The sequence below is a fragment of the Dunckerocampus dactyliophorus genome, chromosome 9, assembly GCF_027744805.1.
Source record: "Dunckerocampus dactyliophorus isolate RoL2022-P2 chromosome 9, RoL_Ddac_1.1, whole genome shotgun sequence".
In the NCBI taxonomy this organism is placed as follows: domain Eukaryota; kingdom Metazoa; phylum Chordata; class Actinopteri; order Syngnathiformes; family Syngnathidae; genus Dunckerocampus; species Dunckerocampus dactyliophorus.
In genome coordinates this window covers 11,236,292-11,254,182 of record NC_072827.1, presented here as the reverse complement: position 1 = coordinate 11,254,182, position 17,891 = coordinate 11,236,292, and the positions used below count along the sequence as shown (strand labels likewise).

At 40.3% G+C, this 17,891-nt stretch overlaps 1 protein-coding gene across 3 annotated transcripts in view; it reads left to right on the top strand.

Annotated features, from left to right (window-relative positions):
- Positions 1 to 17,563, top strand: part of abca12 (ATP-binding cassette, sub-family A (ABC1), member 12) — an 86,629-nt gene extending 69,066 nt beyond the window's left edge. For all 3 annotated transcript variants that reach the window (XM_054786485.1, XM_054786487.1, XM_054786486.1), the window contains 13 exons: positions 819 to 996; positions 1,110 to 1,225; positions 3,733 to 3,895; positions 4,087 to 4,340; positions 5,699 to 5,900; positions 6,087 to 6,196; positions 8,260 to 8,410; positions 10,542 to 10,676; positions 12,151 to 12,254; positions 12,408 to 12,500; positions 12,641 to 12,746; positions 16,387 to 16,524; positions 16,945 to 17,563. In XM_054786485.1, the coding sequence (XP_054642460.1) occupies positions 819 to 996; positions 1,110 to 1,225; positions 3,733 to 3,895; positions 4,087 to 4,340; positions 5,699 to 5,900; positions 6,087 to 6,196; positions 8,260 to 8,410; positions 10,542 to 10,676; positions 12,151 to 12,254; positions 12,408 to 12,500; positions 12,641 to 12,746; positions 16,387 to 16,524; positions 16,945 to 17,034 (1,840 nt within the window). In that variant the 3' untranslated portion in view covers positions 17,035 to 17,563. The remainder of the gene's footprint in view (positions 1 to 818; positions 997 to 1,109; positions 1,226 to 3,732; positions 3,896 to 4,086; positions 4,341 to 5,698; positions 5,901 to 6,086; positions 6,197 to 8,259; positions 8,411 to 10,541; positions 10,677 to 12,150; positions 12,255 to 12,407; positions 12,501 to 12,640; positions 12,747 to 16,386; positions 16,525 to 16,944) is intronic.
- The last annotated feature ends 328 nt before the right edge of the window (positions 17,564 to 17,891 follow it).

Sequence of the window (17,891 nt, the reverse complement as noted above, 5' to 3'; positions counted from 1 at the left end):
CTGATCCAGATAATGGGATAATTCCGTATACAATGACCCAGAATATGAACAAATAGGGGACCTTTGGAATTTTCCTCATAGGAAGATAACAACAAAGCTATAAATGCAGCAAACACCATTATATATAGCCAAGACACTGTGGAATCTGGAGTGTGCCAACAGATTTGTTGTATCTTCAAAAGCTACGGAGCTAGATCCACAAGAAAACCACCGTTACGGAAAATGCAATTTTTGTGAATAACTACTGAACTATTAGTGATATCATTATCAACTGCTAATGGTATGGAATCTAAATATGTAGATAAAATTAATGTAGGACTAATATTTATGGTGTAAATCACAATATGGGGGGAACTATGGCACTTGGCGAAGGTCTGCACCCTCCGAGTGCTTTTCTAGTGAATGAGTGAAGCCGCGAAAGTCAAAGTGCAAAGTGGTGAGAGGGTAACTGTACATAGCTAGATACACAACTAACGTTAGCAGCGTGTCGTCCCTGCCCCTCTTGCTAGAGGAGAACGCTGCCGAAGCTGTGACTATGACTTGAAAAATGCTTTTTTACATAACAATTCTTGAACATTTTCAATCAAATCTTAATAAATAACAATTGCGATTTGGACGTGAATTGATGTTTTTTTCCGGCACCTGTAGTAGTAGTTGCCCAATGTGTGTTTACTTACCTGTTACATGTTGTGCTGTCATTTTTGTGTTAGCACCGAGATTGTAGGTGTTCCGTCTAGTGAGCCCCCTCTGTCCCAGCTCACTGCGAGTTTGGTGTTGGTTGTCGTGTTGCTTCAGAGTTATCCATTTTTGTTTTGCAGCATCCACGGAATGCTCCAGATCCTCGTGGCCGTTTGCGTGCTCACAGGATATTCCATCACCACGGCCAGCTTCGCCGTCTACGTCGTCACCGAGCACCACAACGGCTCCAAGAGGATGCAGCACATCGCTGGCATCAGTGAGCCCTTTTACTGGGCCATCAATTTCCTTTACGACATGGTAACACTTAATTGTCCAGGCTATGGCTTGCTAAAATACCGCCTCATACATTTAATTACGAACTAATAACTGATATCATGAAATAATGAGGCATTAATTCAATATGACCACAGATGATCTACATGGTTCCTGTCACTTTGACCGTTGCCGTGGTCGCAGCCTTCCAGATTCCAGCATTCACAGAACGACTAAATTTGGCTGCTGTCGCTGTGCTTCTGGTGCTCTTTGGGTGAGCCATGCCTTTCAAAAAGCATGCAAACATTTTGTAGTCTTGAGCTATTGAGACTGAAAGAGTCCTTCTCTTTTCATTCATGCTGCAATCATTTATTTTAAAGGATACCCGAGGTCGACAATGTGATCAGTACCAGATAGCACTAAAGGCTGAACTATGCTACAGCATTGTCAGGCGTCTTGAACCTGTTATAGCTCTTTAGCCGGAGCTGAGCGAGGGAGTTGAAATTCTCTACCAAAACGCCAGGGGCAGTGCTTTTCTGACAGTGAGCAACCACAGTAATAGTAGTGAACAGTGGCGGGTGAAGTGACATCCAGGTAGTTGTTGGAGCTGGAACTGCCATATTTTCTGAAGTATAAGCTGCATCAGTCAAAAAATGTGTCATGAAGAGGGAAAGAAAACATAATTCACACTGGACTAGTCACATTTACCAGTATGATCAAGCTATCATTGGAGTGAGTTTTTTTTTAGGAGTGTCATGGCACCGCTCTTAAGGGAGGGGTCAATGTTTCCACCAACAAGGAAACAGACTAAAGTCACAGAAGCTTGAATAAGTATTTTTTTAAGCATAAGGAGACAATAAAAACTTGTTTAAAAAATATCAGAATGTTCTCAAAGAAGACGCTTTTAATACGTGATATGACGCCTGGACGCATCTCGGAGTGTAGAAAACAGCCGTGTTTTCACGTCATTTTTGTATTCACAGATGAACTGAAATAGACTGAAAATCATATGTGTGTATTTAGTTAGTCAGTGGCTGACGCAGCAGCTACAATCTCCAAGCTAGACATAATTATTGCCTTAATTAAACAACACTGCAGTCTAAAATACCACATTTCTCAATCCACACAGGTATCACACTTTAACTTAAAGGCAGAACATGTTAAATGATATACAGTACTATGTATATTTTGCCTCATGGTGGCCTAATGTTGGCTAAAGTCAGAAGATGGGGAAGATCTCGGTTCGAATCTCCATTTGGGCATCTCTGTCTGGAGTTTGCATGTTCCTCCCACAGTCCAAAAACATGCATGTTAGGTTAATTGGAGACTCTAAATTGTCCATAGGTATGAATGTGAGTGTGAATGGTTGTTTTTCTATATGTGCCCTGCGATTGCCCTGGCGATCAGTCCAGGGCGTACCCCGCCTCTCGCCCAAAGTCAGCTGGGATAGGCTGCAGTATACCTCCACATCCCTAATGAAAGATAAGCGGCATAGAAAATGGATGGATGGATGGATGGACTGTAAATATTACGATGAAATATAACTATAAAGAAAAAAATGTGACTTATAGTCCGGAAAATGCGGTCATCGATATTGTGCATGTTTCTCTGAATCCGCTCATATTTTCATATTTCGTAGTCATATAACTGCTCATATTTGCATATTTTCCCGCTGAGATGTTCTTCAAGTTTTATTTTGTTTTGGTTGTCTTTTGGCGCTCGTGGGAGGGAAAAAATGCAAATTTTTTTGGAGGTGCACGTCAAGCCCCACCGCAGGGTTTGGAGGGGAAGGAGCCAGGTGGCCATGGTAGCATATTTGTTTCACATATAACCGAGAAAGTGAATTAGTGAAAAAAATTGCACCACTGTTGAAAGTGTAGACTTTGCTGACAAGAACAAGAACCGAGGCAAAGTTTTAGCAGAAATTTTAATCCAAAATCGAACCATACAAAAACTCATTCAAAAGCCAAGGTTTGATTGAACATCTGAGCATTGATCTCATTTCAAAATTCCAAGGTTTCAAATTTGATGCGACAGCAACATTTGCTTTGAAGGTCAACTTTCATCCCCTTTTGACATAAACACATTTTTCTGCCAATAATTGGATCAATATGTTGTATACAAACTAAAGCCTGATCTGTCTTTGGGCGTATTTACATCATTTTAATTTTGCTATTTACTGTTCACCCCCTGTGTTTTGCTCTGCTGCCAAAGGGCCTTAGATCTCAGGAGGCAGAGTCAGCACAGTGCAAGTCATTTATCAGACAGATGTCTCCCTCCCAAGCAATGAATAATCACATTCCTCCATCTGGCAGCCAGCTCCCACCTGGTCTGGGTTGCAGCCGTCATGCTGCTGTTCTCTGCTGTGCCTTGGCACCCCTCCTGTGTCTACCAAGCATCTTTTTTGGGCATGGTTCCCAGATGCAGCGTTTCTGTCGAGCTCCATTTGTTTATGTCTGTCTCTTCATTTTCCTGTGCTACTTTTCTCCTTTTCATCTCTGTCTCCACCCCCATTTTTTCCTCTCACACGCTCTTTGTTTTGACCCAGACATCCCAATCAAATAAACAAGCAGATTATATGAGAGGGAAACAGAAAAGAAAAGGGTGTTACGCCACCAGGGAATAAAAGGAGAAGTGGTTTATCATCCTCTCTTTTAGTGTCATGGCTGAATGTTTACCCTCTTCATAGTATTTTCGCCTACATTAGTCAGTTATTCAACAGTTGCTCTGCTAGTTAAATGTAACCTTTCATTTTCAGTGTCCTTTTGGTCCATTCTTCAGGTTTGCCACCTTCCCCTGGATGTACCTCCTATCTGGTGTCTTCAAGGATGCAGAGATGGCCTTCATCATTTACGTGTGCATTAACCTTTTCATCAGCACCAATACCATCATGTCTAGCTCCATTCTTTACTTCCTTGGTCAGGTTTCAACGCAAAAATCCGAGGTCAGCATACATTACCTGAATGAGATGCCTTTTTAATTGCGGAATAGCTCTTGCAAGTTGCAGTTTTCTTACATTGTAATGCATGATTTGAAGACTCTATCCTGTACACAATAACAGGAAAGTGAATTCTATTCCTTATATGGCGGCTTCTATCCTAATTGCCTCCACTGGTCTCGCTCTTCTTCTGGCAGAGCATAAAGGATACTTTCAGGATCCTGAGCCAAGTGTTCTTAATCTTCCCTCAATTCAACTTTGGAAATGGACTGATGCGGCTGGCTAGAATGAACATCGAGGTCCAGCTCCTGATTGGCTATGGCATTGACGCCTATAAGAACCCGTTCTCTATGGATGGTCTGGGCTGGATGATCATCTCCTCCATCACCCAAGGCGTGGTCTTATTCACATTGCGCCTCTTGCTTAACAGGTTCCTCATACGCAAAGTCAGGTGAGATGAATATACTGTATGGAACAAAATGCAGTGGTTCCCCACACTCATGACTTCAGCGTTATAAATTAGTCATTTTTCTTGCAGAAAACACATCTAATTCACTTTAAGTCGCTAAAAATGCATAAATACATGATAATACAGTATAACACAGCACAAAACATTTTTTCGTTTATGCTTCTCTGGAAATGTTTTTTCGTCACTCGTCGAGATTTTGCACTTTGTTCGCCGGTCCTTGAATGCGCCTTAGTTGCTGTAGACGCATAAGTGAAATATATAACAATCTGGCCTCAAAACTTGCAGAAACGTGAACACGAATAAAGCTCTTGTAACACTAAGCACAAATCAGCACGAATCAAGCAGAACCAGCCGGAATGAAAAGGTTTCAAAATTTGCACCACATTCAGGAGAGGATTTGAAATTTGTAAGAATGTCGTTTGAATACTTTTAAATTACGTTTCAAACCAATTTTGAATCATTCGTGCATATTCGACTCGCATGTCGTTGGAACACAGTAAGAATATTAAGAATACTGTTGGAATGCAGTCAGAATATTTAGAAGTCTGGTCGGAAGGTGCAGCATCATCAGGAAGAGGAACTGGCTCTTCAGGGGCTTCTAGGGTTCCAGCACCTCTGTGCCGTCCACGCCGGCGGCCGGTGGTGGAGTTAAGCTTGGCTCCTTTTTTCCCTTGGCGGCATGATGTGATGTGCTGGCAGCCGGTGGTGGAGTTAAGCTTGGCTCCTTTTTTCCTTGGTGGCATGACGTGATGTGCTTGGGTGGAGCTAACCTTGGCTCCTTTTTTCCTTGGCGTATGAAGTGATATAAATAAAGCGATGCTTCATAGTGATGTTTCAGTGGCAGCTTTTTCCGTATGCGATCAGAATGTTTGGAATGCTGTTGGAATACCGTAAGAATATTTTGAATGCAGTCAGAGTGCAGTCCTTCATACTAGCTCGTGGCTTCGATTCATCTGTTTTATCGATCATCGTTATCATTCATTAGTGGTTAGTACCTAAACATTTTATACTTTAAAATGCATTTAATAAGTATGTGAGGCAGATTTAGGGCTTAAACGTAGATTGTGCATTTAGTTTGTTAGCTTCCGTCGCTAGTGAACTATGGCAATTGAAAAGAGAAAGGGAGGAGAGCTGAATCTAATCTAATCTTCCAATAGCACTTTTATTGCAAATGTAGATCCTTAATTGGGGGAGAACAACAACATTGTTGAGATAGGCCATGCTCCTGAACAGGATAAGCCATACATGAATGGATGGATGCATGGTGCTGATGTCAGTGTCTAGGCTCAAGTGTTAACCTGTGGCACATACGGCTTTGTTTTCAACATATTTTTTTGCAGGCATCTAATTTTGGGCAGAAAAAATGTACCCCGGGTGTTTGAGGACGAGGACGAGGACGTAGCGGCTGAGCGCTTGCGAGTGTTTAGTGGAGCAGCAGATTCGGACATCCTGCAGGTCAACCAGCTCACTAAGATCTATCAACACCTCAACAAGAAGGTCTATGCAGTCAAGAGGCTCTCTGTGGGAATTCCTGCTGGAGAGGTAAGCTTGGCAGGGGTTATTCAAAAGGGGGACGGCTTTAGCCAAACTCTGCAAGTAAACTCAAGGAATCAATCACTGGCCTGATCTCAACTATGTTACTCAGTGTGGGTGTATATTGAGCGTTGTGTCACAGCACAGCATGGTGGTCAGATGTTTCAAGTTTCAATTATTCATCTTTTTCCAAAGTGCTTCGGTCTGCTGGGAGTGAACGGGGCGGGAAAAACAACCACTTTCAAGATGCTTACCGGAGATGTTAGCCCCACTGATGGCACTGCGCAGATCAGGGACTGGGATGGGTAAGATACTCATTCATTATTTTTTAGTTTCTAAAAGCACAGCAAAGCAAGCGAGATGAGAGCATATGGCACTCGTGAAAATGTGCTGACTCGCATCATCGCTGAGCTACAGGAAAGGTGTTGCTTTATTGTTGGAAGCGATTCAACCTGTTTTAAATATAATATATTTGACTCGCAGTGGTGTCCAATGTGCGGCGCGGGGGCCATTTGTGGCCCTTGGCTGTTTTTTTATTGTGGCGCACCACATTCTAAAAATATAATGTAACAAAAACTCAATAAAACAAAAAAAAGCAGCAAAATGGAAAGATCAGATGTAATTTTATGAAAATGTTAAGAGAAAAAAGGTGTACTCTAACGTGAAGTCATAATTTTATGAGAATAACGTTGAAAGTTAAAATATGGAAGAAAGAGGTTATTTTTTAAAGTTGCGATATTTTGAAAAAAAACAACAGTTTTTTGAAAATTACGTTGGGAATAAAGTTGAAGTTGTTGGAAAACTTCTAAATAAAACAGCAGAAATTTAATTTTATGACAATAAAGTCACAATATTAAGAGATAAAAGTCCTTTTTTAATGAGAATAAAATCAGAACATTAAGAGGAAAGATAATGTCATTTTAGTAGTATAGAGTTGAAATATTAAAGAAAAAAATATTTTATAAAGTCATAATATATGAGAAACAAACAAAATATGTTGGGAGAAATAATATTATGGAAATAAAGTCAAAATACAGTATTATGGGAATAAAGTCATAATTACGAGAAGAAAATTTACAAAAAGAGAGTTGAAATTAAATAATAAAAACAGCAACAGAAATGGAAGAAAAACAGCTGTAATTTTATGAGAATAAAGGCAAAATATTAACAGAAAAAAAGTACTTTTCTAATGAGAAAAAAGTAGCATAGCATTAGAATAAACTTCTAATATTATAAGGAAAGGTAAAGTCATTTTAGTAGCATAGAGTTGAAATATTAAAGAAAGAATATATTTTTAAAAAGTCATAATATTATGAGAAACAAACAAAATAAAGTTGGAATTTTTTGAAAATTAGGTTGGGGAAAAAGTAATAACATTATGGGAATAAAGTTGGGCATCTCTGTGTGGTCTTTGCATGTCATCCCACATTCCAAAAACATGCATGTTAGGTTAACTGGTGACTCTAAATTGTCCATAGGTATGAATGTGAGTGTGAATGGTTGTTTGTCTATATGTGCCCTGCCATTGGCTGGCGACCAGTCCAGGGGGTACCCCGCCTGTCGCCCGAAGTCAGCTGGGATAGGCTCCTGCATACCCCCGTGACTCTAGTGAGCATAAGCGGCATAGAAGATGCTAATAAAGTCATAATATTACAAGAAGAAAATTGACAAAGATTATTTAAGAAAGTTGAAATATCTGGAAAAATAAAACAGCAAAAATGTGAAAAAAGCAAAGACCGAAGTTCATACTAGTAATAAGCTGGTATATCACAAAGCTGAGATGCAGTGTTTTCTTGAAATATATACTGTATACAGTAACAGTCTGGAGATTGGGAAGACCTGGGATTGATTCTCCGTTGGGCATTTCTGTGTGGAGTTTGCATGTTCTCCCCGTGCGTGCGTGGAATTTCTCCGGGTACTCCGGTTTCCTCCCACATTCCAAAAACATGCATGTTAGGTTAATTGGCGACTCTAAATTGTCCATAGGTATGAATGTGAGTGTGAATGGTTGTTTGTCTATATGTGCCCTGCCATTGGCTGGCGACCAGTATCCCGCCTGTCGCCCGAAATCAGCTGGGATAGGCTCCAGCATGCCCGCGACCCTAAAGAGGAGAAGCAGTATAGAAAATGGATGGATGAATGGATATATAACTTCTTAGCATACGCTTTACAAAGTATCAAAGTGGCCCTTGCATCCTTTCATTTTTCAGTATGTGGCGATCACATTTGGACCCCTTTAACTTGAAGGCTATTTGTGACTTTCCAGAATAAAGCATTTGAGCTGGAACAACCTAAATGTCCATCTTCCCTGTTCAATATGCATGATACCTTTCAAGTGCACCTGTCTATTCTTTGTGTGTTTCCTCAGGCGGCTGGTAGACATTATGGAGTGCCGGGACAAGGGAATTAACATTGGCTACTGTCCCCAGGTGGATGCGTTGGATAATCTGCTCACTGGAGAAGAGCACTTGTATTTTTACGCTCGTATTCAAGGAATCTCAAAGAGTGAGATAGACAGGGTAAGAGTTGCAGCCTGTGCTGTTTTTCATCATCTTGGAGTGATCTCAGCCATGCGTGGAAAACATCTGATATGACTTCAAATGAGCACAAATGCGGCGAGGACTGGCTGACATAATCAGCAGGTGTGGAAATATGGAGCGATGCGCTCCTCGTCTTGAGCAGCTCAAAATGTTAATGCTTCTGTTGTCAGCGTAGAGAATTATGCTGATGCTGTATTCGGCAGTGCAAAACACATTTCACATTTAGAGGATGACCGGGTTCTCTTCGCAGATGTCACCATTGTCCTATTTTGCAAAACAGGACATGTCATTTCTCATTTTATTTTCTTCAAAATAGATACATTCAAAAATACGTAGGGAAAAATTATGAGCAGAAAGGCATCTACTGCTAAAACATAAGTCATGTTTACAAGGATGCTCCGACACCCACTTCCATATACAGCGTGGCTGTGGATTCCTCTCATGTAAGGCTGCACTGATGTTATTACCGCTTTTTTGGGTGGATAGATTATTAAAGAAGTGCTCACTAACACAGATGCAGACGGACAACAATTTTTGAGAGAAAAAGGTCTTGTGTGTCCATAGAAGACGTTTTAAGATCTTTTGAGTTTAGCTCAAGAAAAGTGTCGGGGGGCGTGAGAGGCGAGGAGGGAAATACTCATTGAAGTTTTTCAATGTTGGCAGATCTGTTAGTGCCTTTATTTATGCTTGAATGATGCTGGTGCCAGTAACTCGTACAGTGGTTTGTACAGACAAGTAAATAAGTCAGGTCCTCGATAGTTTGGGGTGTGTGAAAAAGTGTTTGTCCCCTTGGGGGGGCATGGCAAAATAATTGAGAAGCACTGGCACATATGAGCCCGCCAACAGCACATTAGTGGCAATTATACAAAAAAATGTTTTCTGGAATATACAGAGAAATGTATGCAAGCCCGTTTCTGCCCCTGAAAGAAAAAAAAATCCCAATGGTACATCATAATTATGAGCTAAAAAGTTGAAATTCTGCAGTAAGAAAGTCATAATTATGGGATAAAGTCGAAATTATGAGATAAGAAGGCATAATTATGGAATAAAAAGGCAAAATTATGAGATAGAATGTCATATTTATGAGATAAAAGATACTCATGACATGACATGAGAAAGTCATAATTATGAGATAAAAAGTCAAAATTATGACACAAAAAGGCCACGTGAGATAAAAAGGTGAATTTGGGGGATTAAAAGTCATAATTGTAAGATAAGTAAGTCATAATTATGGGATAAAGTCAATTCTGATACAAGAAAGTCATAATTATGAGATAGAGTCATAATTATGAGATAAAAAGATGAAATTATGAGATAAAAAGTTATAATGATGAGATCAAAAGTAAAACATTACGAGATAAAAAGTAATAATTCTGAGATAGGAAAGTCATAATTATGCCATAAAAAGTCTAAATTATGAGATTTAGAAAATCAAAATTCTGAGATAAGAATGTCATAATTCTGAGATAGGAAAGTCATTATTATGAGATGAAGTCAAAATTATGAGACAAAAAAGCACAATTATGAGATAAAAAGTCATAATTATGAGATAAGGAATTCATAATTATGACATAAAAAGTCTAAATGAGCAGATAAATGATGAGAAATGATGAAATAAGAAAGTTATAATTATGAGAAATAAAGATAAAATGATCAGATAAAAAAGCAAAATAATAACCTAAAAAGTCATAATTATGAGATACAGACTGCACTTGTACCGAGTGAGAAGGCAGCACACCTATCTCATAATTATGACTTTTTACCTCTTATTGTGACTTTCTATCTCATAATTATGACTTACCATTGGAATTTTTTATTCTTTCCGTGGTGGAAAACAAATTTTGGATACAGTGTAGACATTGATTTACATTTCAGACTGGCTAACTGATGGGAAGAAGGGCAGCTTACTTATAATCACACGAGTTGGACTAAAATGAGCATTTTTCACAGTAGTCTATTTGAAATAACACCAGATAACTGGCCTTATTGTGAAAGTTCAGAGTAATTTCAACTTGAATTTACTACTATATACACAATAAAGAGAGGTTTGTTTCGACTGGAATTGCAACAATGGAGTTTCAAAATGTTGTAAATCTATTTTTTTTTCCAGGTGGTGCGGTACCTTCTGAAAAAGCTGGAGCTGAACTACCATCAAAACATGACGACTGATGGCTACAGTTGTGGCACCCGTAGGAAGCTCTCCACAGCCATCGCCCTCATCGGACATCCTCAAATCTTGCTACTGGTGAGCATGCATAGCCCGCCCCCCTTGTTCTTTGGCGACCTCTTTTACTACCTAACTGGAGAAAAGGCACATATTAAATCAGTTTTACGGGCCGTTCCAGTAGCCAAGTCGGTATTGGTTCCATAAACTTGACAGATCTCATATTGTTAATTAGTGTTTAGCCAAGGGTGTTATTGCTTGTTTCTAAATAGTCATAACTCCTTCCTTTCTGTGATGAATTCTAGTCTAATTCCGCCAATCGATCTTTATGTTCCTGTAATCACAATGTATTTGTGAGTGATTACTTTTCTCAGCTCAAAGCTGATAGAGGTTACAAAGGTTAGACCATGGACGAAGACCAATAGTGTGACGTTGATGTCATGTAATCACCACCAATCAATCATCTCAGCACAGCTTTGCTTTGGTCATCCCATATCAAGATTCAATTCAAGATTCAAGAGTTTTATTGTCATATGCACAATAAAACAGGTAGTTCTGCTGTGCAATGAAATTCTTGTTCTGTTCATTCTCCCAAAAAAGAAACAAAACAAGAAAATGAATAAGAACATAAGAAACATTAATACCAATAAATTAAGCAACAACAACAGAAGAGACATGAATACCAATGAATGAATGAATAAATAAATAAATAAAGTGCTATGAGTGTGTGCGTGTGTTGCGTGCGGTGTGTGTGAGTGCTTCGTTGAGAAGCCTGATGGCCTGTGGGTAAAAGCTGTTCGCCAGTCTTGTGGTCCTAGACTTCAAACTCCTGTAGCGTCTGCCTGACGGTAGGAGTGTGAATAATGAGTGTTGTGGATGTGTGCTGTCCTTGATGAGGTTGTTTGTTCTTCGTAGGATGCAAGATTTATATCCTGCTCACAACCCCTATTGGTCATAAATGCACGGTCTCTGAATATTCGATTTTCTATGAGAAGATGTGATATATCAACCCTACAGTTCTCAAGTTAATTTGTTCACGATTCACACTCAATTTCCCAGAAAATTGAAATTTCTATTTCTTACCCGCCTCCTTTTTACAAAATGACCATCACGAACAGGGGCGCCGCCAGCGGTTTTGGGCCCAAACGAAAAATAATCACGTTGAGCTATTTTTTAAGCTTTCAATTTATGCATGTTGTGGAGTAATGTGAACACATGGGAGACAAATTGTTCAATAAATTATTTTTAGTGTAAAACAAAACAATAACAGAAAATATAAACTGTCTGGGGCTGGGATTGAACCTGCGCTCTCTGCCTTAAAAGGAAGCAGCTGTAGCATTACACCACCAGGGTGGTGTCTGGTGTCAGATCACTAGTCTTCTTTCTGTCCTGCCTCGGGGCTGACTTGAATGAGCAACCTTTGCGCATTTACCGAGAATGCACCCCCTTGCACAAAATGAAACAAGACATGCCGAAGGCATGCTGATTGACAGCAGAGGGAATATATTCCATTCCTAACAGCTTGAAACACCACTTTCCTCCTCTCCCGCGTCAGGATGAGCCGAGCTCCGGCATGGACCCCCGGACCAAACGGCACTTGTGGAAAATCATCTCTGAAGAGGTGAAAGGAAAATGTGCAGTGGTCCTCACCTCCCACAGGTTAGAGAGAAGCCACATCCCTGATGTGTGACAATGCAGCATTTCATCCATCAAGACAGTATTAAATATTGACCATATTATTTAGGATGGGGGTTAGCCCTTCTCCAGTCTAAATGTGACCTTTCAGCATCTCCACTTTTGTGTGTGTCTCAGCATGGAGGAATGCGAGGCGCTGTGTAGCCGTCTGGCCATCATGGTGAAAGGTCAGTTCCGCTGCCTGGGCTCCTTGCAGCACATTAAGAACAGGTTTGTGACCTCCCATAACCTTCAACTTTCTCAAATACAGTCATTCCTATCCTGTTCTCAAATTGCCACAGCTATTTCCTCATCCTACTTAAATACACAGGAGATATCGCTCCACAATGACCTTGTGTGCTAACGTGCAGGTTCGGCAGCGGGTTCACTGTGAAGATGTACTTAGCCGAGGCTGCCGGTGATGTAGAGACAATTACTGGCTTCATGCAGAGACAATTCCCCAGTACTTATTTGAAGGTGAGCATATGGGAGGGTGTTGTAGTATTCTTTGTCTACAGTGGATCCTTGCACATTCACATCTCAGCATTTGCAAATGTGTAGATTATTGGTCAAAATCGACATTATGGGCATATATCAATTACTCGTAGAATGTTGCCAACTGCGGTTGAGTCCGGAACTGAACTTCCGTAAAAAGCGAGGATCTACTGCACATCTTCCTTGTCTGTTTCATCTCCTTTAAAGCATTTGTGCACATTATCTTGCTCTGTCACTGTTTAGCACTCATATTACTTGCCTCCCCATTTTATCCATGCCTCACAGCCGTGTTGAGAATTTGAATTCAATCCAGTAATAAAACGTACGCCTCATTTGGGACAAGTGAAATATTACTTCTCTCAGCCCACACACTAAATAATAAGCATACAGAGCTGCAATATTATAGGCCCTTATGTGTTAGTGGGTGTGTTTTTTGGGGTTTTTTTTAGACAATTTTGACAACAATATTGGCATGAAGTCACTGATGGTGTAGTGCAGGGATGTCCAAAGTGCGGCCCGCATTTTTTAAATTTTTTTTATTGGCCCATGTCACAGTCTGAAAATACAATGAAACAGGAAAACAGCAGCAAAGATGCAAAAATTCAGCAGTATATTTACAAGAATAAAGTCCAAATATTAGAATAAAGATGGACTATTCTGAGGAAAAAACGTCATTTTTAGAACCATAAAGTTGAAATGTTCAAGAAAAAAGATGTTTTCTCTAAAGTCATAATAATATGAGAAACAAAACAAGTTGCAGATTTTTTAAAAGTATTAAAAAGTTATGATATTACAAGAATAAAGGCAAAATATGACAAAAAAGTTGTCAAATTAGGGGGGAAAAATGTCATTTTACAAGAATAAAGTCGTAATATTCTGCGGAAAAAACGTGTCATTTTTAAAAGCATTAAGTTGAAATATAAAAAAAAAAAGATGTTAGTTTCTGAAGTCGTAACATTATGAGAAACACAACAAAGAGTGAGTGAAATTTTGGAAAATCGTCATGGAAAAAGTTATGGTACTGCGGGAATAAAGTCAAAATATTATGAGAATAAAGTCGTAACTTTAAAAGAAAAAGAAAATGTTGAAATATTTGAAGAGGAAAATAACAACAGACATGGAAAAATTAGCAAAAAAGGTGTAATTGAAGGAGAAAAACTTCATCCACTTTTTGACCTACTGTACATCACAAAGCTGAGATGGAGGCAGTTTTTTCTTTCAATATATAACTTCTTAGAGTATCTATATGTGTTGGTTTACAAAAAAATAAAATATCAAAGTGGCCCATCCAACGCTTGGTTTTTACAGTATGCGGCCTTCGGTGTAAAAAGTTTGGACACCCCTGGTGTAGTGGTTGACTCACCTGGCTTCAGCTGCAGCAGCGCTGGTGCAGTCCCCACTCAAGGATAGGAATGCATACCCAAATTCGGTATTGTAATGGTAAACAGTAGTAAGCGGACCGAAAAACTAAGTAAGTAGCTATCGGTGTCTCGTTTTGGCGCTAAATAATGCCAGTAATGCCAATAATGACAACTGCTTGAAGGTGATATTGTGCAGGTTGAGTCTTGTAAGTAATGTAACATCCTGACAGACGAACACCGCGTCTGACGCTCTTTTCAAACTATATCACCGACCTTAACACACCAACAGCAATGCCTTGTTCCAACACCGTAAACTCCCACACATTTCTGTCGCCATCCACACTAACACACGATGACGACCGATAAGCAGTAGAAAATGGATGGATAGATTTTGACATGGCGGTTAGGAATGGACATAAACTCGCCACATTACAATCATTGAAGATCTGGTGTTGAAGAAGATCTTTTAATAACGTTGTAGAAAGGTAAAATCAATTTGCACCTTGCTAGACATGCTTTATACAGCACATGATATTGTACATACGTGTGAAAGTGATATCATTTGGGGACACTTCCTGTTGCCACTTGGTGACTCTGTGACTAATTGAGCAAATGACATATGGATGTCTTCAGGGTGTCATCTTCATCATGCACACCAATTATAAAAGTCTGACCTTGTGGAGCCAAGTTATTCACGTGTTGTATTGCTTGGCGAGTTTCAAAGGCTCCGCCCACATCGTATGGCATAGGCTAACTTGGTTCATAATATACTGTATCATCGCCCATCTGTCTAGTATCCGTGATTTTCATTGGGCTCATTTGGTCAAAGTCCCAAGTAGAAGTTGGCCAATGCACGGCCCTTGTTTTTTGTCCAAAATGGCTGGTGGAAAACAAAATGGTTGACTTTCTGTTTTTTTTTCATGGGTGCTTGAGACTTTTTTTGTGCATTCTGTTATGATCAATGTCTGGGGGGGTAATTTTTACAAAATTTTGAATGGGGAGCTACTGAGTGAGTTGTGTGGGTTTGTGTTTGAGACACCCCTGAAATATCAAATTTTCTGAGTGAGTTTTCATGCATGTTAAGGTCCTCAAAAATGCGAGAAAAGTGTAGTAATAGTAAACATAGAAGATCCAATCGGACCTTCGCACCAGCCGGTGCCATCCATCCGTCTTCTTCTACTTATCCAAGGTCGGGATGCGGGGACAGCAGCCTAAGCATAGAAGCCCAGACGTCCCTCTCCCCAACTACTTTGTCCTAGATCATCCCAGTGGATCCCGAGGCATTCCCAAGCCAGTTGAGAGACATAGTCTCTCAAACTTCTCCTGGGTCTTCCCCGAGGCCTCCTACTGATCAGACGTGCCCTCAACACCTCCCCAAGGAGGAATCGTGACCAGATCCCCGAGCCACCTCATCTAGCTCCTCTCAATGGGGAGGAGCAGCGGCTCTTCTCCCGGATGACAGTGCTTCTCACCTTATCTCTAGAGGAGAGCCCTGCCACCCTATGGAGGAAATTCATTTTGGCTGTTTGTACCTGCGATCTTGTCCTTTCAGTCACTACCCAAAGCTCATGACCATAGGTGAGGGTAGGTATGTAGATCGACTGGTAAATTGAGAGCTTTGCCTTTCGGCTCAGCTCTCTCTTCACCACAGCAGAGAGATGCAGAGTCTGTATCACTTCAGACGCCGCACAGCCTGTCGATCTTGCGTTCCATCCTCCCCTCACTCGTGAACAAGACCCAGAGGTACTTAAACTCCTCCACTTGGGACAGGAGCTCATCCCCAACCCGGAGATGGCACTCCACCACGGTGCTCGGGTTCTAATTATCATACATACCACAGGAATCTGCAGTCAAGGGTTCTTCCCACAACAAGACAATGACCCAAAGTAAAAGTGAAAGCTTTCCCAGATCTATCTTGGGAAAAAATAAAGATGGTAAGCTGGAAAACATGGAGTGGCCTGCACAGTTTCCAGACCCTATCAAGCTAGGATGGGATGAGCTAGACAGAAGTGTGAAAGAAAATATAGCCCCTCTGGTCCACACTTGCGCCGGGCTTAAACCGTTGACAAAAACTGGGGCGTATGAAAACCGAGGTTTGTCTGTATCTAAAAACCTACGCACGTAAAAAGTCGAGCCAAGAAATGTATTGTATACATTGGTGCCAGCAAGTTGTCCCATTGGTATTTTTGCTAGATTATGCCTCACACATTGCACTAATACATCTGTAGAACAGCAAAGCCTCAACTTTTCTGTCTTACCAGGACCAGCACTCATCCATGGTGGAGTACCATGTCCCCGTCGCACCAGGAGGGGTGGCTGCCATCTTCGACAAGCTGGAGTGCAACAAGAGCTCTCTGCACATCAAACATTTCTCTGTGAGCCAGACCACTTTGGATGAGGTACGAAAGAACGCGGCATCAACTAGGAGAGTGAACCAGCGTGGGGTTTTATAGATGCAGTTACAGCAGATGCTACAGAGGAACTGAAAGCGGAAGGAGGGTAAACAGGGACGGGAGAACGCTTGAGTGGGAGTGAAAGACAGAGTAGGGAATGTAAAAACGAGGCAGCGGAAAGCTAGCGGGGGCATGCCTGAGGGAAAATAAATGGAATATGAGTTGGGGAGAGAATTCATGCAGCCAGTGTTGATTTTCTACAATCTGCTCTTCTGGAGCTTTGGGATGAGAGGATACCATGAGGAGCAGAAACAAGGGGGGGGCGAAGAGGGAAACGGAGCAGCAAAATAGCTGTGATTAAGCATTTCAATGGTAAAAAAAAAATGACAATACAATCACATTAATCCTATTGCTCAACCGCCACAGGTCTTCATCAACTTCGCCATGGGAAGCAGCCGCATGGAATCCATAGCAGCTGACAATGACTTGGACTCCATAAAAGACGTAGAGGCTTAGATCTGACTGCTATTATGTCTGCAGTGAAATGAGAACACTATCTCTTTATCCCACATCTGTCCTAAATAGATACTATAGAAGACGATTAGAGTGCAAATCTTTCACGTTTGACAATCATAATTAATCCTAAGAGCCAATCCTAAACCCTCCAAAATCCCATTGCATTGAGCACATTTCCATACATATACAGATTCATATTTATTCACGTTTACTTACTTCAGATCAATTTACTTCACTAGAAAGTTTACCTTATCCAAACATCTTGATTTTTTTTTTATGCTAAGAATGCCTTTAACAAAATTGGCTGAATTCTGTTATCATTCCGTTTATAATCAAAAGATACAACATTGTCGGTGCACCCTGCACCTTGTTCTACTCCAGTAATTACCTGTACAATGTGTCTATGTCTTACTTGTAGAAAATTTTGCTGCTTATGGACCATTTTGTGATGGTCTTGAATGTATGCCGTCATGCCTTTTATAATGCAAATAAAAACATTTTTCAACTGCATTTTCTTTGTATGTATTCACTGTACAGAATCGTTTCTGTATCATTTACAAAACATTTTCCAAGGAGAACCGCGTACTGAAAAAATGGACGCAAGGGCCACTTTGATATTTTGTAAAGCAACACACGTACAAGATATGCTAAGCAGTTAAATGTACTGTACTTCGAGGAAAAAAAACTGCATCTCGTCTTTGTGACAGAAGTGAAAAAGTGTATTATTAATATGGATTGTGGTCTTTGCTCTTTTTTCTCAATTTTTTCTGTTGTTTTTTTTCCACATATTTCAACTTTTTTTTAATAATCTTTATAAATTTTCTTCTAGTAATATTATGACTTTACTCGTGTAATAT